Source organism: Coturnix japonica, chromosome 17 (assembly GCF_054131305.1).
Source record: "Coturnix japonica strain WE chromosome 17, WE-NBRP24, whole genome shotgun sequence".
Lineage (NCBI taxonomy): Eukaryota > Metazoa > Chordata > Aves > Galliformes > Phasianidae > Coturnix > Coturnix japonica.
This window is the reverse complement of record NC_140679.1, coordinates 15060553-15080281: the sequence shown is the minus strand read 5'-3', so window position 1 is coordinate 15080281 and position 19729 is coordinate 15060553. Positions and strand designations below refer to the sequence as shown.

The 19729-nt window shown below is 45.9% G+C and overlaps 2 protein-coding genes across 5 annotated transcripts in view; both read left to right on the top strand.

Annotated features, from left to right (window-relative positions):
• The window catches only part of AGO3 (argonaute RISC catalytic component 3), a 24202-nt gene extending 12948 nt beyond the window's left edge, over positions 1–11254 (top strand). For 2 of the 4 annotated variants that reach the window (XM_085518121.1, XM_085518119.1), the window contains exons 6-19: positions 342–476; positions 1840–1927; positions 2076–2223; positions 2511–2630; positions 2988–3110; positions 3320–3453; positions 3871–4073; positions 4334–4493; positions 5496–5586; positions 5902–6096; positions 6420–6554; positions 6993–7094; positions 7401–7600; positions 7887–9156. In XM_085518121.1, coding sequence (XP_085374247.1) covers positions 342–476; positions 1840–1927; positions 2076–2223; positions 2511–2630; positions 2988–3110; positions 3320–3453; positions 3871–4073; positions 4334–4493; positions 5496–5586; positions 5902–6096; positions 6420–6554; positions 6993–7094; positions 7401–7600; positions 7887–7995 — 1943 coding nt within the window. In that variant the 3' untranslated portion in view covers positions 7996–9156. Of the gene's footprint in view, positions 1–341; positions 477–1839; positions 1928–2075; positions 2224–2510; positions 2631–2987; positions 3111–3319; positions 3454–3870; positions 4074–4333; positions 4494–5495; positions 5587–5901; positions 6097–6419; positions 6555–6992; positions 7095–7400; positions 7601–7886; positions 9157–10579 lie in introns of those variants that run through there. The other 2 variants (XR_014935146.1, XM_015883234.3) reach the window with 2 other exon arrangements.
• On the top strand, positions 10803–19567 carry TEKT2 (tektin 2). Its single transcript, XM_085518123.1, has 10 exons — positions 10803–10935; positions 16449–16620; positions 16890–17015; positions 17309–17514; positions 17621–17764; positions 17849–17963; positions 18152–18259; positions 18478–18621; positions 18765–18844; positions 19217–19567. Exons 2-10 carry the CDS (start codon positions 16465–16467, stop codon positions 19428–19430), a joined length of 1293 nt encoding a protein of 430 aa, XP_085374249.1. The 5' UTR covers positions 10803–10935; positions 16449–16464; the 3' UTR covers positions 19431–19567.
• The last annotated feature ends 162 nt before the right edge of the window (positions 19568–19729 follow it).

The window sequence follows — 19729 nt, the reverse complement described above, 5'->3', positions numbered from 1 at the left end:
AGTCTCAGCTTTACACATTAGAAAGTCTTCAGCAGGGATATGGATGCTGGCTGTGCTTGTAGCTCAATACAGAGTCTCTTCAGGACATTACAGCTCTCTAGAAATTACTGTTATCTGGGGAAAAACCTTTCCCAAACCTAGAAATGCAAAGCAGCTGGAAGATGACGATGCTGGAGACTGATGTGTCACTGTGGTTGTTGGAAGGCTCGTTAATCTGTTTTAAGAACTGAGTGCTGTGCAGCATTTCCTTGAGGGTTACTTGGAATCTGAGAAAAGCCTTAATTTATCTACTGCTTCAGGGCGTTCTGACTTGGGTTTTCTTGGTATTTTGTTCTATTTAGTTTCTGCCACTGCCTTCTACAAAGCACAACCTGTGATTCAGTTTATGTGTGAAGTTCTTGACATTCATAATATTGATGAACAACCGAGACCTCTGACTGATTCTCATCGGGTAAAATTCACCAAAGAGATAAAGGGTGAGTAGAAATGTCTCTGTCCTTTCCCTTAGGGTCATTCTAGGGACTCAGTTTAACTGGAAACTCCCCTGGTTATCGTGCATCAGAAGAGACCTGCACCTGTCAGGAGAAGTGCAGTACATCACAAATGGGAGATGATCCTATGGCTTAAAGAGGGAAGCATTCATCACCTGGTTGGCAGTGGGCAGCTTTGCCTTGCTGGCTTGTAACCTTTGAGAAGCAGGGGTCACTGAGGTTGTAGTGGTATTGTGCTGTAGGTCTCCCGCTGTTTAAATGCTGAGGCAAAATGAACATTGATTTTTTTGAAGCGAACTTAATTGATTCTTTGAAAGGATGCTATTTGCAGTGACTTCTAATAACTGTTTGCTGTATGGAAAAACAAGTACCACTTAATAACTTGCAGCTGAAGGCCAAATTCCATTCCAAAGGAATTGCATAAGCTACTGTTTAGTGTAGTTTCACTCCATATATGCTCCTTTGCTTTGCATTTTCCCGTATCATTTCATTCCAGTGTGATTTGCAGAGAGAGGAGCCTTGAAAGAGTTCAGCTGTTCAGAGCTCTGCTCTGGGACACTTGTGTTACTTGATGAAAGCTCGGACTCTGCTGAAATACTGGCCAGCAGGGAAATAAATCTCAGCTATATTTGCAAAGCAATATATTCATGGAATAGTCATTAGCTGGAGAGGGGAAATGTACCTTTTAGGACACACATAGTAGTCCAAACATGCCTCCTTTTTACATCTGTCTTTATTCATTCCGGGAGGCCCATAACTGGAGAATGAGCTGCTGTTTCTTCTTAATCTTGGACAGCTGAATCACTTTGTTACCACGGTCAGAGAATATGAAGAGGTTACCTTCACTGTCAGTATTTGCTATTATTGATGTACTATCTGGGAGCTGCAGCCAAGATACAATCATGTATAGTGAAACAGAGCCTGCCTTAACAGAATTTGCAGCCTGCGTGAGCAGCTCAGTGGGAGGATGGTTCTTTCTGTAGTGTCACAGCAGATTGATGACAGAGCAATTAATGGGTTCCAGATGCACACTCACAATCCTTTTCTACTTGACCTGTCTTGATGGGGATATTCATTGCATGGCCACAATCCACACAAACCTGGACAGGACACACCACCCAGCTTCCTCAATAACCTCTTCCAGTGGGCTGTAGGTTGAGTAATTTGTGTGGCAGTGCTGTTTCCAACCACCTTTTCTGCTGAGAACCTGCTGAGCTGCTGGTGTTGGCATTGACTGTACACAGAGAGCAATGTTGGGTTGGAACACACTCTTTCGTATGGAACTTTTTGTCTCCTGTGGTAGTTGTTGCATGGTTGTAACATCAGGCTTTTTGGTACTTCTGTGCAGGTCTGAAGGTAGAAGTGACTCATTGTGGAACGATGAGACGGAAATACCGTGTTTGTAATGTAACCAGGAGGCCTGCAAGTCATCAAACGTAAGATGCTTCTTTGTCAGGATGTAAGAAGTGCAGTAGCTTAGCACTGAATACCTAATGGGATCTAATTGTATTCGTTCTGGGAGTGCTAATAATTGCCAGCTAAGCTTGTAATAATTTTGATTGATGAAAGCCTGTGTCTCTCCAGCTTTCCTTTACAGTTAGAAAATGGCCAGACTGTGGAGAGAACAGTAGCACAGTACTTCAGAGAGAAATACAACCTCCAGCTGAAGTATCCTCATCTGCCTTGCCTGCAAGTGGGGCAGGAACAGAAACACACCTACCTGCCTTTAGAAGTAAGGATTTTACTCTAATAAATCAGCTCATTATTGGTAGGCAGTATTGTTTTGCAGAACATGAGGTAATGCACTTTGCAGTGCAGGTGTTTGCATATTTACATGTTCTTTATATGCTTTGTTTTTTTTTCACCAAAAACTACATTTTTTAAGTGCTTGAAAGATTAGAACTAAGTGTAAGTGTGCAATTGCTGAAATACTTTGGAGGTTTGTGGAGTTCCCCAAGTATGATACATAATGATCTGGTTCTGAATGCTCTGTATTAATGCTTCTGGTTTTTCTTCAAGGTATGTAACATTGTGGCTGGCCAACGGTGTATCAAGAAGCTAACAGACAATCAGACATCAACTATGATAAAGGCCACAGCGAGGTCTGCTCCAGATAGGCAAGAGGAAATAAGCAGATTGGTGAGTTCTTCAGTTTCAGTTTGGCTTGATGCTGTTCAGCAATTGATTTTCTGAACAGTAATTAAAGGACTTAATTTGAGGTGCTCTTATTTCCTAAGGAAAATGCTTTTGGATCTATTCAGTGAGCAAACAAAATGATGAGCACGTTACAATTGAGCACCTTGAGTAACTAAGGGAACAAAAAGTCTCGTCCAGTCTATCTCGTGGCATTTGAGCAACAAGCAGCTGAATCTAAGCCTTTTTCAATGAGAAGAGGGATTGTAGAACATTTCTGCTGCGTTCCTATTAGACTTTTCTTTATGGAGTTATAATTTTTTATGTGAATTTTGAATGTAACGTGGAAAAAACCTCTTCTAGGTGAGAAGTGCAAATTATGATGCGGATCCATTTGTTCAAGAGTTCCAATTCAAAGTCCGGGATGAGATGGCCCATGTAACAGGGCGTGTGCTGCCCGCACCGATGCTGCAGTATGGAGGACGGGTGAGGTCTTCACCTTTGTGGTTTTGCTTCTATTATGATGATTGAAGCATGATTTCCTACCTGTGTTGTGAGCGCTCCAGTTGCCTTGTGCAGTACAGGGATCAGTGTTTAAATGGCAGGCTTTGTTTTCTCTTATCCTGAAGCAGTAAACAGCACAAGCCTCTTTGCTTTCACTCACATGGATGTTTCTATGTTTCTTCTTCCTGCAGAACAGAACAGTGGCAACCCCAAGCCACGGAGTTTGGGACATGAGAGGGAAGCAATTCCACACTGGTGTTGAGATCAAAATGTGGGCTATAGCTTGTTTTGCAACGCAGAGACAATGCAGAGAAGAAATACTGAAGTAAGGCATGTCGTAGTTCAGGCTTTGGACTGCTTTTGTAATGAAACCATTCACTGAAAACATGGATGTAAGAATTCTTAATGATTAAAGCTAGCAAAACAATCACCTTGGGTGTTAAGGGTAGAATCCAAGCAGCTTCCTTTCTGGAAGCTACAATCAAAACACTGTTTGAGTCTTGCGATATTGCTGCTCTGTGTTTAGTTTTGTCTAGCATCATGAATGGAGTACTGAAAGGCCCCAGATTTGCTGTTTTCCATTCTGACCTCTGTGGTTTCAAATCTGTGTGGCCTCCATGCGGGTGCTTTAAAAACACTACTTTGAAAGCTATGTGGAATCTTTTTCTCTGTATGAGTAACAAAGTTCTTCTACCTGTTTTTGCTCTGGTTGTTGTTTGCTATTGCCAATGCAAAAATCCAGTGAACTCCTTATCTATAGGGGTTTTACAGACCAGCTGCGTAAGATCTCCAAGGACGCAGGGATGCCGATCCAAGGCCAGCCCTGCTTCTGTAAATACGCCCAGGGTGCAGACAGTGTGGAGCCCATGTTTCGGCACCTCAAGAACACCTATTCAGGGCTTCAGCTCATCATTGTCATCCTGCCAGGAAAAACACCAGTGTACGGTAAGGGAATACCTTGGAGTTTACCTGTTTGGTGAAGTATCATTCAAACATATGCATGACATGTTAGAAAACTGCTCTGGAGCATTCATTAGATATAAGAAGCCAGTGCTGTCTGAAGCTGAAATCAGAAGCAAGTCTGAGTGTTCAACTCAATAGAAAGTTGTTTTACAGAGTATTCAACTGTTGTGATGGAAGCTAAGATCAAAACATGGCAATAGTTTCAAATGGGCTCAGTTTGTATCCTAATTTTTGTTTCCCAGCGGAGGTGAAGCGTGTGGGAGACACGCTGTTGGGAATGGCCACGCAGTGTGTGCAAGTCAAAAACGTCATTAAAACATCTCCACAGACCCTTTCAAACCTGTGCCTGAAGATCAACGTTAAATTAGGAGGAATCAATAACATCCTTGTACCTCATCAACGGTAAGAATCTGCATGGGGATGTATTTGGGTTTTCTTTGATACTTAGCACCCAACATTTAACTGTAGTCAAAGCTTGTGTTGAATTATCCTTCTGGTAGTATGTGGTATGAGCTGGAATTACATCTCTTCTTGTGTGGGCCTTGAATAGTTGTTGGTCTATGAGCTGAGTCTCAGGTGTTTTTCCATGCTTGATCAATATCAAAAGCTTGAACAGCTGCAGTTCTGGAGGTGCTGAAAGATTGGTACCATTAGGAGTTTTCTGCAGGTTTAGGAGTCTGCCATGCATCACAGAACAGTCTAAGCTTTGGTTACTGTGCCAATGTGCAGTCAGTAAGGGCAGAAATATACTGAAAGCCCCCTACTTCTCTCACACTGTTAGGCTGAGCAATTCAGCTCACGCTCATTCTTTGCATGGGGAACCTCTGTGCATGTGTTCCAGTTGCTTAGAAGCCCTCAGTGGGGTTTGAATCTAAGCCATGTGTGCTCCCTCTTTCTTACGTGCTTTGTTCTGAAGAAGCACAAATCAGTCTATCAGTCCTGAAGACAAGAAGTTCTGGTGGTCCCTAACAGTTATTAGGAGCTTTTATTATTATTATGAGTTCTTTAAGAGTGGACAGACACATCACACAAGCCAGACAAAAACTTCTGGAGTGCAAGTTGTAGGAATTCTATCCTGAGGATTCCTGAAAGAATTCCATATAGTGGAATCAAATGGTAGAGTAATGGTTTCTGTAAGAGACTGCCTGTATTGTTAAGGTGCAGCTCTTTGGCTTTTCTCCACTAGAATCATGCCTGCAGTTCAGTGGCTGTGTTTCGCAATGACCGTTAGCGTTGTGGAAGTTTACTTCTTGCACACAAAGGTCTCATTGTTTAGCTCTGGCCGAAGTACCTGATAAGAAAGTCTCTCTGTGCAACATAGCTGAAATAGAGACAAAGCCCCATATTGAGCACCAACTGTTCATCTGCAAGTGTGACTTAGCACTTTTTTTTTTCCTTTTCAAGACCTTCTGTGTTCCAGCAGCCAGTGATCTTTCTGGGAGCTGATGTCACTCACCCTCCTGCTGGAGATGGAAAAAAACCTTCCATAGCTGCTGTAAGTTTTAGTACATCAACACTGTTGTTTCATTTTGGGTTGATGTTAGAACAGCAAATGCAACTTGTGTTTGTCAGATCTCTTTCAGGGCTTATGCCAATTCTTGCTATCCATTCCCAGTGTTGCTAAGAATTGTCTTTAAAAGAAAAATACTGCTTGATAATTTCTCATAGCATTTTGCTTTTTAAATCGAGGCAGTTATGTTAAATAGAATGTTTTTGCAGACGTCATATAAAGTAAAGCTGCTTTATGATGTTAGAGCGTCTTGTATAGGCTTGAACTTGTTGCTTTTAGTCATGCAATGTTCTCCTGAAGGTTGTAGGTAGTATGGATGCTCATCCAAGTCGATACTGTGCCACCGTGAGAGTTCAACGGCCCCGGCAGGAGATCATCCAAGACCTGGCCTCCATGGTGAGGGAGCTTCTCATCCAGTTCTACAAGTCAACACGCTTCAAGCCCACGCGTATCATCTTCTATAGGGATGGGGTCTCTGAAGGACAGTTCCGACAGGTTGGTTCATTTGTGAACTGTCTGAAGCTCTGAATTCCTGCCCTCCTGTTGGAATAAGCTGTACTGCTTCTATTTGTGCTAAGATACCACAAAAGAATTGAGCCTTTTTAGGAGAGTTAAGCGTGTTAGGTAAGAGAAGTTGCTCTTTCCTTGTTGTCTAGGAAGAACAGCTCTTACTCTTGGGAAACAGTCTATTTCTCATTACTTCCTGAAGCTGATAACAGTGTAGAACAGCTGAACTTAGTGTTAACTGCAGACTGTTAATTAGGTGTTGTGTGTAGAATATAATGTGAGGAAAACTTTTTCTGTTCTTGTGCTTGTAGGTTTTGTACTATGAACTGCTAGCCATTAGAGAAGCCTGCATCAGTTTGGAGAAGGATTACCAGCCTGGAATAACCTATATTGTGGTGCAGAAACGACATCATACACGGTTGTTCTGTGCTGACAGAACAGAAAGGGTAACTGTTGTCCTGCTCAAGCTTGGTGTCAGTACTGCTAGATAGAATATTAGCATGAACTTCACTGCCAGTCTGATTCTGTTTGCATTTGGGGAATGTGTTGAATTGATTAGCACAAGATGTGGCACCAAATTGAAAAATCAATGACCTTAAATACAGTAGAAAAAACCAAAACACATCAGGCTTTGTCACAGTGTCCGTGTGCACTGCATATGTGCAGCTCTTCTGGCTTTCTGAGATCCAGAGTTCTCAGGTTCTGGATGCAGTATTCTGCACTGCAATGGTAAAAAGCCATGCAGTGTCCACGTTGGACATCCTAGTTTGTTGTGTTGTCACATTGCAAACAAAGCTAAGACAGTTCCTTCACTGAAGTGCTGTGTGCATTGAATAGGAATTTGTGTTGTTAGCTGCAGTGTTTTTAACGTAACTTTTGTTTAGGTTGGACGAAGTGGCAATATCCCAGCTGGAACAACTGTAGATACAGACATTACACATCCGTATGAGTTTGATTTTTACCTCTGCAGTCACGCTGGAATACAGGTATAATTGTTATCTTTATCACTTTAGTCATGTTGGAAGCATGTTTCAGTTGTTAAGGGTTCTTTAGAAGGCATGTGGTTTTCTTTTTCCCAAGCAAGGATAATCGAAATAACATCATCGTATGAATATTAGACTTTATTTAATCTCTGTAATACATTTATTGCTGACATAATCCTGAAGTTTCTTTGGCTGCTGTTGCTTAGGAATTCAGACTAGACAGTCTGACCTTTTCTGAACTTAAACATCTGTCTTGATTGCATGGACACCGAAAAAAAGATGAGTGAACTGATGTTCCTTTCTTCTTAGGGTACCAGCCGGCCCTCACACTATCATGTTCTGTGGGATGATAACTGTTTTACTGCAGATGAACTTCAGCTGCTGACTTACCAGCTCTGCCACACATACGTGCGCTGCACACGATCAGTTTCTATACCTGCACCAGCGTATTATGCTCACCTGGTAGCATTCAGAGCACGATACCATCTTGTGGACAAAGAACATGACAGGTAAAGAAGAACACGTGTCCTTAAATGTTTGTCCCTGTTGGTCTCAGCTCTGTTGTCAGGCATAAAACCATCTGACCGTAGATAATTACTGTTCATTTTGCAGTTAATTCTCATTACCTTTGCAGCTGGACTTAAGATGCTCATTCCTGACAGCAAGGCTGTGTCAGGCAATGGTGGGGTTGGTGTTTTCTACCGAATAACACCTGGATTACAAGAACGAAGCTCGGCTTCATGAAATATTGTTCCCACATCCCCTCTTGTCTTAATTTTTCCCATTTCCTTGCAGTGCTGAAGGAAGCCACGTTTCAGGACAGAGCAATGGCAGAGATCCGCAGGCCCTGGCGAAGGCTGTACAGATTCACCAAGACACCTTACGCACGATGTACTTCGCTTAAGTCAATAAAAGGGGAGCGAACTCGCTGACAGGAAGAACTGACAAATTAAGCCACATACAATGTATGTTTCCAGTGGGGTTGGTTTATGGGGTGTGCCTCCGATCGTGCAGGGCCGAGAGGCTGACCCTTAAATTGACACAAGGAAGATTGTTTACTTCACCGAGGAACACAGCACTATTATGCAATATGAAACCAGCCAACTGCTTTTGTGGCGCGGTCTCCTGTAGGAAGCACCGCCATCATTTTCCTTTTCTTTTTCATTTCTCATAGTTTAACCCTCTTATGCCTTTACCTCAAGTTGCTCGGCAGCACAACTCTCTTTGCAAAAAAAACAACCAACAAAATTAATAATGATACTCTAAACAAAGAAAGGGTGGTGTGATTGTAGATAAGCAACCTGGATCAGAACAGTCACAGTCATTCTTGGGGAGAGAGAAAAGTGTGCAGAAACCCTTTTGTTTTTTCACCCAATTGAGGAATCTTTCTCTCAGTGTTGCCATCAGCATTCGAACATATCCGAGTACATCTGAATGTACAGCACTAAGTAGAAAGAAATAGAGGGGAGGGAAGATGTTTTGCACACTAATCCAATCATTTGAACGTAGTTTAGCCAACCTGCTGCCTTTCTTCACAGCTTTGGAGTCCTCAGCTCCAACAATTCCCTTTTAAGAAGCAAACAAAGCTAGTGGTGTTACTGCAGGCAGTGGTGATCCCAACTCGCTCCCTGGCGACTTTACTAAAGCTGCTGTTTTAACCTAGTCCAAAAGTTTCAATTCTTTTCTATCTGGCAAGTCAAACATCTTGAAGCTTCATGTGAGGTTGAGCGTCCCGAGCTTGATGGGATGGCTACAGTAAACACCAGAACTGAAACTTTAGAGCTAAGGTCGTCTTTGACAAAAGCAAAACGCTCGTTTACTTGCTGCCTCTCACACCTTAATGTGATTTCACATGTACGTGTTTTTTGAAGTTTAGCTTCCTTTGTTTCTTTTATATTTATTAGAGTAATAATAATGCTTTAATTTAATTATTACAGAACGGATGGTCAACACCGACTTTTTATTTTTTAGAAGCGTAACCGTGTTTGTTTTTAAAAAAGAACTGACAACTTGTTTTTGCTATCTTTTAGTGCAATAAGCGAAAAGAAAACCGTGTCCATTGAGCTGTAACCAGAGCAGTGTTTGTACCACTGGCTGTGGGGTGGGTGGGTGGGAAATGGACACCTTCGATTCTCAAAGGACGAAGTAATTAAGCCTTAATTTTGAAAGGAAAGTTTTTTAGTCAGAAGGAATTTCCTGTTTTCCTTTTTTAAATCAAAATTAGCAAAAAAAAATTAATAGCTTTTGGATCTCTGCAAAGCTTCACCTGCGGCGCTTTGGTTTAACAAAGGAACCAGCCTTATTTTGGGCTTTGAGACGTGGAAGAGATTTGAAGTAAACACAAAAAAAAAAGGATTTTTTTTATTATTAAGATCTGAGTTTTTATGTGCTTAATGAAACCTATTTGACACGGAGAAAACATCTGGGAGTTATTACGAGTTTTTAGGCTATTTTCCCTCTTTGATAACGACTTTCCTTTTAAAATTAAGTTGTTGGTAAGACTTCATTTCACTTTGCAAATAAAAAAGAGGGCTGGGATAAAGTTCTACCTTTTGAAATCACTGAAATGTGAATCAAACCAACGGGACTCTTTTCATTCCACTTTAAAGGTAAAGCGATATTAAGATGTCAGAGATGAGCATCGATTCCAAGGGGGGGCTGGGAAGTTTTGCACTTTGTAAACTCGTGAACTGCATTTTTTTGACTGTTTCTTTTGGGTTTTTTTGGTCTTTTATTTGCACTGGTTCATAGTATATTATACTGCAGATCGTTTCTATGGGCATTGCTGTTATCCCAGCCCTTCTTGAACCCCCACCTGCTCTCCACATGAAAACCAGAGGGTCGGTAAAGCAGCTTTCTCTCCCGGTGTTCTCACAGGATGCTCTTTGCCAATATACTGTGTTTTGAGCCTAAAATCTGAGCCCGTTTTTGCTTCAGCAGGCATGACTTCTCCCCCATCTTTTCTGCCAGAAGACAAAGTACTGTATTTTGTGCATCTGTATATTGTACTGAAATGTATGTAGTGCTGTTCGCAACGCTGTCTCAGAGAGCTCTGCTCAGCGGTTGGCGTGTAGGCATGCTTTATCTCCCAGTAATAAGGAAGGTAATGTAAAGACTAACCTTGCACCGTTGAACTGGAAATAGTCCTGAGGGTGGGCAGCTCGTGTGGCTTAGAGGGAGGGGTATTGGGGGAGTTGCGAGGTTAGGGTTAGCCCCAAGCCCCCCTTTCTCCTTGTAATGTGCAGTGGGGTTAGGGTTAGCCCTGAGCCCCCCACCCTGTTGGGCTGCAGCTGCAGGATGGCAGTTCTGTTAATAGAAGGTTCAGGTTAGGCTTTGTACAGAAAGCTAATGTTTAAAGAGAAGCCGAATTATTATTATTATTACTATTTTTTTTCTTGAAAGAAAAGGATTTTACCAAACCTTCTTGTGGGTTTCTGGCGTTAAGATGAAAATTCCTTTTTTAAAAGGTCTTTTAATGCTCCTTTCAGAGACGCTGCGCCCTTCTCATCCTGCCCACGCTCAGTGACTATGACCCGAGAGGCTTTTCGCTTTCAACTCTCACCAAAAAACAAAAGAAGCTTCAATGGGAAAAGGTGATCTTAGATGCTAGATTGCTTGGACAACTGGTTTACCTGGTTTTCATGTGAAGAGTACGTGGAGGTTTGAATCTCTCTCCTTGGTTTTGCAAATATCTACGTAAAGTGCCGATACTTCTTTGTATTACAATATCAACTTACTGGCGTTGTGAGGGCCACACATTTATGATGCTGTAGCTGCTATATTTATTGAAATGGAGATGGACAATTACTGCACTAAGGAATGAGGAGATAAGCAAGGAATCAAGGTTAGTTAGAGATCTTGTTTTTTTGTTCTTCGTTTTGTTTTCAAAAGAGAATTAATGGTGTGAAATATCAAGTGTAACAAAGGGTGCTGTCATTTTAACTGAGATTAAATAGCCAGATATTCTTCCTTTGTTTAAAAACATATATATTTTGATGTTTGCAGTTTGGGGGTGGGGGGGGAGGGGTCGGGATATAAATGGTACCTCATCTGTGGTGGCAGTTTCCGGTATATTTTCAGAGTATAATGGATTTCTTTTATTTTTGTACCTGCTCTCCTTTTAAAAAAGACAAAAAAAAAAAAGACAAAAAAAAAAAACAAAACCAAACAAGCTCAAATGTTATGTGCTGTGTGGGGAAATCTCGAGTGGCTCACCAGGTCCCCCCCCCCTTCTTCTTTCTTGCATGGGAGCTGCCTGTGGCCGAGGGCTGTGCTTCACCCTTTGCAGACATGCAGCTCTCGTGCTGCCCATCTGGGTGCGTGGCTCCCACCCTGCAGACGCTGTATCAGTTCACCAAGACCTCGTTTGTACTTAAGTGCCACGTCCTGGTGGGAGCTGCAGTGCTGGTACTGTGCCAAAGCTGGGTTGGTGCTGAGCCCTGCATTGAGCTGAGAGGGAGCGGAGCATTGCACAGGGCATTGCACAGGGCATTGCTAGGAGGTGTGTGAACACTGCTGGCAAAGCAACTGACCCCATGCAGGGGGCTTCCCCTGGTGGGTATAGGGGGGTACACTTCAGCTGTGGCCGTATTACTCAGGATTGTTGTGTTACTGTTAAGTGTGTGATTTGGTTACGGTGTCCAAAAGTTGTTTTCTGTAGGGGTTGGTTCTGGCATCGTTCTGGAAGCTTGGCTGTAGAAATGGTTTTTCTGGAGTAAGAAGAGTTTCTGAAAGCTGTCAGGCAAATGATTTCTAGATGCCATTGGTCCTAAACCAGTTTCACTTTGTATACAGGTTTTTGTCCTTTAAAATGCTCAGTGTGAGACACAAGATACTCATCTTCTGTACAAATTCCAGCTACAAATACTGGCTTTCTCCTACTCTGGAAGTTTGCTCTGGTGAAACTCCGAGCTCAGCCTGCCCTTCAAACAGCTTGAGGCCTTGTTCTTTCTCAATATTCCCTTTGTATCTTGTCCTCTTCTAATATCCTCCCAGTTTTGTGAGTTGAGGGTTTAGGACCTTCCTCAGAGCACTTTTATAACCCAGGAACCCAACGCTCTGCTGCCATACCTTGCAGTTATCCATTCCATTGTCAGAGCTGCTGTCCAAATGGCCACCTCTGTCCCTTCAGTGCTGTGGAGTTTTGCAGCTGCTGCTTATGGGTTGATTGGATCTGGTGGAAATAACCCATAGGGGGATGTGAAAGGGAAGGATCCCAGTCTCCCCTTTTCCTACCCGAAGATGGTACTTCATATTGATATTGTTAGGACACCCATTTTGCTTTGGCACTTGTTTAAGCAAGGCATCACCGAGGTAACTGGCTCATTGTTGTGACCCTGGAGCTGTAGTGGTTTAGAGCTTGAGCTCGTTGCTGCTTTCTGCTAGCAAAAGGTTCTGTGTTTTTCAATAGCTGAGTTGCAAACATGGGGCAGAGCCTCAGGAAGCCTCATTTAACACTAAAACAAAGGTGTTGGTCCCTCAGCAGGCAGAGGTGTGTGCAGAGGGATTGGGCTGCAGGGAGAGCATTGAAGCATCAGCACTGCAGTAATGTGTCCTGCCTGCCCTGGCCTTGCCCATCTGTGTCCGAGGTCCCCCCTCACCTAACACGGGTAGTTCCCATAGGGTCCTTCAACAACAAAGTGGTTCTGTTTAAAATTCGAAGGGAATATTTCTTATTAAGCAAGACAGTCCTCAGAAAGTGCCTTTTTTTAGAAGACGGTGCTGTGTAGATTCTATTTTCCAGTTGTACGTGGCTGAACATTTAGGATAAATAACTGAAAATGCCAAGTGGTTGGTGGTACCTTTAGGTGCTTTCAGGCATCAGTTCTCTGGGTCAGGACCAAGCAGAACCAGGATGGTGGTTTCCTTTGGAGGGAAAAGCATTGGGAAGCGATTGCCAAGAGAAGAGGTTAAACAGAACAGCTCAGCAGACAGGCTGATGTTAACGGGTACTGTGGTTTTTAAGTCATTCAACCCCATCATCTGTGTTCTCTGAATCCCAAAGCAGCCTTTCCTGGTTCAAGACAGACAGGTTCAGTAGGTCAGACAACAGAGCTGTGGGGTTCTGTGACCCCTTTACTAAACACAGATGCTCCAGTGGATTTCTGGCTGCAGTCATTGGGTGGTTGGTACAGAAGATACTGATAGAGCTCCCATGTTACCTTCAGCGTCCTGGGCTGCTTGGGTCAGACTTGAACTCATTGAGAGCAAGCATGTGCCTTTTTCTGATCCGAGACAGAAGCTTTTAGTGCTGGCAGTTTGCACTGGTCGATAGTGGGGTCAGAGTGTTGCTTGAACTGCTTTTAAGGCTTGAAGCCCTTGATCAGAGTGGAGCTGGTTTTGTGTTGAGTTACTTAAAAGGAGCCCTGAATTATTTGTGAATGTCACTACCCCGAGATGAGAAGCTTTTAAAGCAAATGGTTACTGGAGAGTAATGTCAGACAAACGTACTGCCTGGTAGACCTGTGGCTTTATGAAATAAAACTTAACTCTGATATGTTTCTCCATAGAGAGCCATTAATTCTGCCTTCATTTGAATGTTGCCTGTCCCGGCTGCTGACTGTAAGGACACGAGGAATGTTGTTGGCAGAGGTTGGGAAGTGGGAATGTGGTGCTGAGGACTGAACATCACTGATGATCACTCTCTAAAGAGCAGCTTGCCTGCAGCTGAGGTGGTGATATATGCACAGTGCTGTGGTGTCTGGGATAGGAGGGATCAGCAAAGCAGTAATGGGGAGAAATGAGCCTCTCCTTTCACACCCAGGTATGAGCAGTGAAGGCTGCCGGGTGCCTTAGGTGCTGGTTCAGGCTCCAGGCTGCGTGGGGTGGTTATAGAGAATAACAGAAGAGCTTTTCAGGTTGTTCTCTGCAGTGTTGGGGTACCATAGGGTCATCCAGCCAGCAGCTCTGGCATCGGTGCTGGCTCTCAGATGGGTTCCCTCCCTGAATTGCTTTTGCTTCAGCTTTCAGCCCTATCTAGTACACAGGACGACGTGCGTTGCCTTACGAGAGCCAGCTGCTGTGTGTTCTGAGGATCAGCCGCGCTCTAAGTGCTGAATTCCTGGTCCAAACCTTCTTGCCAGTTGCTCTTTGGAGTCTGTCCATCCCACACAGCCTGTGCCCTCTGCTTTATCTCAGCACAGCCGTCCCGAGGAGCTCCTTGGGCTCAGTCCCTGCTGCTTTCTGTGGTCTTTCGTTGCAAAATAGAGGATGAGTTGATTCAAATTAAAGGTTTTCTTTACGTCGCTGAGAATCTCCGAGGTCTCCCAAACCCATTTAGCAGTTGAGAAATGAAAACCTACCGTAACAATCTCCAACAGCACCAAAATGTGATCGTCGTGAGATTATCTTACCTGAATCGTGGGTCCACAACCAATTCTGATCCCATTGTGCGACAGGCATTAAAACAATTTGCTAATCACCTTTCATAGTGCTAACACTTGCATATCTCTTCAGTGCATCCAGAAGGGTTATTTGGGCATCTCACAGTGCTCTGCTCTGTTGGCCAAGTGATACCCAGTGGGGCAGTGCTACAGCTGAGGAACCTTTGGTGTTTGGAGCCATTTGGAGCCATTCCTTTGGATTTTATATTTGATTTCTGCTCCTCTCAGCCATCAATCTGTCGAGTCTCACCTTGAGAAAACCCCACGTTGTTTCCTTGTAGCTAAACCTGCTTCTATGCAGTTGCATTTTCTTGTTGTCTGTTCCACAGTTGATCCTGCACAGCAGCACTGACAGGATGGGTGCTCAGTGATGTCCCAGCTGTGCTGCCATGAGCATCACGGTGCAGCTCTCCTGTCTGTGCTGCTTGTGAGCACTCAGGCTTCCCCAGGTGCATTAAATCGATGGAGAAATGGCACTGATGCTTGTTCTGGGTGAGGATTCATGTGTTAGAGCGCATGGAGGCAGCTGATCATAGATAAGAGTGTTGTCATGCAGGGGTATCACTTAAAGCTTTCACTGTAATTGGTGGCAGTTGGTGATGAGCCACTTTGGGCATTGAAATGTCTCTTTGGGAGGTTGGTGGTGGCTGGGTTGGCTGTGTGTGCCATAAGCATTGCTGTGTTGGTGCAGGAGCCCGCTGGGAGCAGCGTTGTGCAAATAAACCCTTTTTGCATATTCAATACCACCTTGTTCAAACGAGAAACAAAACTGTTGTGCTGTTTGGGATTCCTTCTCTCAGAATAAAGTTCTAATAAACCAACCCGGTGCATCCAGGTTCCCTCTGTGTACGTCTCACTCTTTCTCCTGCCCTAGCAGCTGCTTTCAGTGCTCTCATTGCACAAGCAGAGCTGGGCCCTTCCCACCATCAAGCTCCCAATTCCAAAAGGGAATTTATCTAAAGCAGAGCTGTGACTCGAGGCACCCACACAGTTGTAGGCAGATGGCAAACAAGCTGCTCGCTCAAAGCCTTTCCTTTACTTACCCATCTCGACCATGTGTGCCTATTTGTACTGCGGTTGTACAGGGGGAGGACCCAGAGGTGGGTGATTCCAGACTCTATTTGTTCTTGCCAATGTTTTCTACCTGTTGCAGGAGTTGTTTCCTTCCCACCACCCCCTATAGGCACCTGCACAGTGCACACAGCTCTGCTGGCTTCACTCCCTTCCATTGGGGTGCATTGTAAACCACCTGTAAGAAATAATAATAAATGTTTTTTTGGGGAGGGAAATGCATATGCACTGTTTTATTCTTTTTATACTTCTGCTCCCATCCCCCTGTTTGTGGGGCTGCATCCATCCGCCTCCGTTTGCTTTTAAAGGTCCTCAGTCCTGCTCCCATCACACCCAACAAACCCTCCTCTGCTGCTCGCTTCGGTTTCACCCCTTGTAACCATAACAAAACGACGAGAAATCTGTTGTCGGTTTCTTTTCTTCCTTCCCTTTCTTTCACGTCGCTTTGCTTCAGGTTGAAGTGTAACTCACTAAAAACTGCAATAAAAACAAACAAAAAGACGAAAGCTTTGCTGAAGCCCCCCTCGCTCTGTTTGGGGGTTAAAGGGGGTTGGGGAGGGGGGTGGAACGGCAACGGGGCCGCTTAGCAACGGGACAACGCGTGGGGCAACGGAGCGGGGCGGCACGGAGTGCGGTGAGAGCGGGGGGGGCTGCGGGGCCGCGTCCCTTCACCATCACTCGGCTCCGGCCCCAGCGATGCGGGGGGAGCTGCGACCCCACAGGGCTGTATCCAACCCACACCCCAACCCTGGGGCTGCCCCGGCTCCGTACGGAGTGCGGTGCCCCCCCTCCATCCATCCCCCCTCCATCAGCCCCATCCCCAGGGCTATACCGGCCCCATCGGAGCAGCCGATGTCGCTTCTTCGTGATGAACCAAAGACAAAATCGTTCCGCTCCCTTCCAGCCGCCCCTTCAGCGAGATGGCAGCACTGAGCGTCAAACCGGGACAGAGATTCACTGTGCCCGACTGGGACGCCAACTCCCGTCTCATCTCCGCCGATGCCGAGAGCCAACGCTCCGCATCGCATCAGCTCCGGCAGGAAGCACGAGGGCTGCGAAACGAAACCAACAACCAGGTGGGAGAACCGGATTATAGTCAAATATCACTGAGAGGATGGGAAGAGCACCCAGGTCTGGGTGTAGCAGGGAATGGGGGAAGGCTTCCCATGCTGAGAACCCCCTAAAATCCCTTTAGACTCTTGTGCCCTTTGCATCTCGAGTTGCTTTTTGCCCTCTCTGCTTTTCCAGATCCATGCTGTAAAAGCAGGAAAAGCTTTGGCAGGTTTCACAGCCTTAAAAAGCGACACCAACCAAGAGCTCACAGCGTTTTTCCTTCCAATTCCAGGCGAAATGGGATGAACACGACAACCGAACCCGGCTGGCTGAGCGCATCGACAGCCTGAACAGATGGAAGGAGACCCTGGACAAATGCCTTGCAGACACGGACGAGGAAATCGATGCTTTGGCCAAAGTATGTCGGGATGACAGATGGCTGCAAACAAACTCTGCTTTCAATGTGGGGTGTTAAATAACTGAGGCAGTGGGTAAAGCCCATACGGTGCCCAGGGGCTGGCACAGGTTTTCAGGGTTGGTTCTATAATGAAATGACATCCTGGATGCTCCTTGTTGAGCTGTGAGTTTCAGGCCTGCAATGCAGGCAGCACAGGGTCCCCTTAAGGAGAGTGTGGGTGGGTTTCATGTCCTTTTTTTTTCCCCTCTCCCATCCCTGAATTGAGCTGCCCCACAACCAGCTGCTCCCTGCAGGTGAAGGAAGCAGCAGAACGAGCCCTGCAGGCCAAGAATTTGTCCTTTGATGTGACCATGGAGTGTCTGACGCTCCGTGAAAGCCGACGTTCCATCGACGTGGTGAGGGACCCCGTGGAGGAGGAGCTGCACAAAGAGATGAAGGCGATTGAGAAAGCCAAGAAGGAGCTGCAGGAGAAAGTGCACGAAGTCTTCGAACAGCTGTGGTGAGGGAAACGCGGCCCATTGATGGGGATGGGATTGAAAGGCTTTGGAATTGGGGAGCTGCACCCCTCTGTGTGCTCCCTGTGACCCCAGCCTTGCACTGTGCAGCCTCCTGCAGGAAGCACGTCAGCAGCTCAGCTTTGATCACCGTGGCAAGATGGAAGCGTTGGAAATAGATCGTACTTGCTTATCGCTCAGCATCAACTCTCCCAACATCTCCTACAAGGTGAACCCAACACGGATCCCAAACGGGTGAGCAAAGAGCTTGTATCCAAAGCTGCCTTGGTTGGGCTGAGGATGCTCCACTTAGTGTCATAACTGCTGGTTTGTTCACAGATCCACTGCGGTTGATGAGTGGGATCAGAATAGCCAATACAACAAAGAACACGCTGAGGAGGAAATGAAGGCTTCGACTAAGCTCCGAGAAGCAACAATGCTTTCCATTGCCCAGGTCAATTAACCCTTGGGTTGTGAATTAGTGGTGCCCTCCTGTTTTCAAAGCGCTGTGCACCAGCAAACCCAGCAGGCTCACAGCAATCCATCCCTGCTGCTCCTTTTTGGCTGCAGGGGTTGTGTGACCTGCACACCTTATGGGAGAGCCCCTCCAATGTGTGTGACTGCAACCTGTTCTCTCTATAGACAAACAACGAGCTGGAGGCTCAGCGTGTAGCCACAGAGTTTGCCTTCCGCAAGAGGATCAGAGACATGGAGAGAGCCTACGATGAGCTGAAATGGCAGGAGAAAAATGTAAATGGTGCTCATTGCAATTCTGCCTTGGGTGGGGATGGAATGCAAAAGAGGTCCTGTGCTCCATAGCAGCGCTGTGCCTGGTCTGTATGCAAAGCCATGAGCAAGAGAGGTTCAGAACCCATCAGCTCCATGTAAAATGCATTCGGAGCGCAGCAAATGGGGGCTGTTTTCCAGTCTGTGTCTGTCCCTCTGGATATGTGTCTGCTTTACTTTAGACCTTAGAGGAGATTGCTGAGATGGAAGAGGACATCAGGCGCCTGGAGGAGGATCTAAGGAGGAAGATGCAGGATCTGAAGGTGGCACACACCCGCCTGGAGACCCGCACCTACCGGCCCAACGTGGAGCTCTGCAGGGACCAGGTATCAGCCTTGGCAGCAGGGACAGCAGAACCAAACAGGACGGTGCTTGTTTGACATGTAGCAGGGGGATGGGAGAACCGTGGCCTTTATAATGCAACATATCAGCCCTGTTCACTGCTGTGAGCATCTCCATCACGTCACAGGTGCAATATGGGCTCACGGATGAGGTCCAGCAGCTGGAAGCATCGATCCGTGCACTCAAGATGAAGCTCGCAGAAGCACAGTAAGTCTCCTCTCTGTATGAGAGCTCAGGCTCAGTGGGCTGAGGGCAAGGCTGGATGTCTGCATTGCTGGGAGGATGGAGGGGGTCCCCATCTATCCACAGACCCAAACAATGCTGCGTTGCCCCAAGCAATATGATGGCATCATAGAATCATAGAATGGCTTGGTTGGAAGGGACCCCATGGATCTCAAAGCCCCAACCACCAACCTCCAGCTCTGTTATCAGAGCAGGTTACCCAGGGCTCCATCCAAGCAGGGATGGGGCAGTGCTGGATCCCATGGGGTGATGATGGTGATGGATGTGATGCTTCCCATCCATCGTGGATGTGAATACAGCACCTGAACCCACCTCCTCACATCTCCTTGTTACCAGGGATGCCCTGGATGGTCTGTACCGCCAGCTGCACCGTATTCAGACCGACATGGCTTGCAAAGCCAATTCCTTGGTGCTGGACAACAAGTGCATGGACAGCCGCAAGAAGCTGGTGGTGCCTGCAGAGAAGTTTGTCCGGCAGGTGGATACGTTCAACCGCACCACCAACAGGCCGCCATCCCCACCCAGAGACGGGCAGCTGGAGCTGGGATAGGGCAGGGCGAGCAGGGGGAGGGCAAATATACTCTGCACTGCCCTGATTCTTCCTATATGCCCTTTGTTTGTTATATAACCGCCTGTTAATGTGCTCCGAGGAGCATTAAAGAATAAAAGATTGTCTATCAGAGCGGCTGGAAGCGTTTTGTGATGGATCGTGTGCCCTATGGGGTCCCCCCTTAGCCCTAATGTTACACACTGAGTTTGGGATCCCGCAGCCGCACCCCGAGTTCCTCGGCGGGATTCGAACTCGCGTCCCCTCGGCTCCACCTTTCAGTCCTCCACGCCGCTAGGGGG

Bases quoted from the DNA above. Each gene is read 5' to 3' on its own strand.
- TEKT2 (XM_085518123.1), top strand. From the start codon at position 16,465: ATGGCAGCACTGAGCGTCAAACCGGGACAGAGATTCACTGTGCCCGAC. The intron at 17,515-17,620 runs GTGAGGGAAACG...TGCACTGTGCAG, and splicing joins GAAGTCTTCGAACAGCTGTG to CCTCCTGCAGGAAGCACGTC. The intron at 17,765-17,848 runs GTGAGCAAAGAG...GTTTGTTCACAG, and splicing joins CCAACACGGATCCCAAACGG to ATCCACTGCGGTTGATGAGT.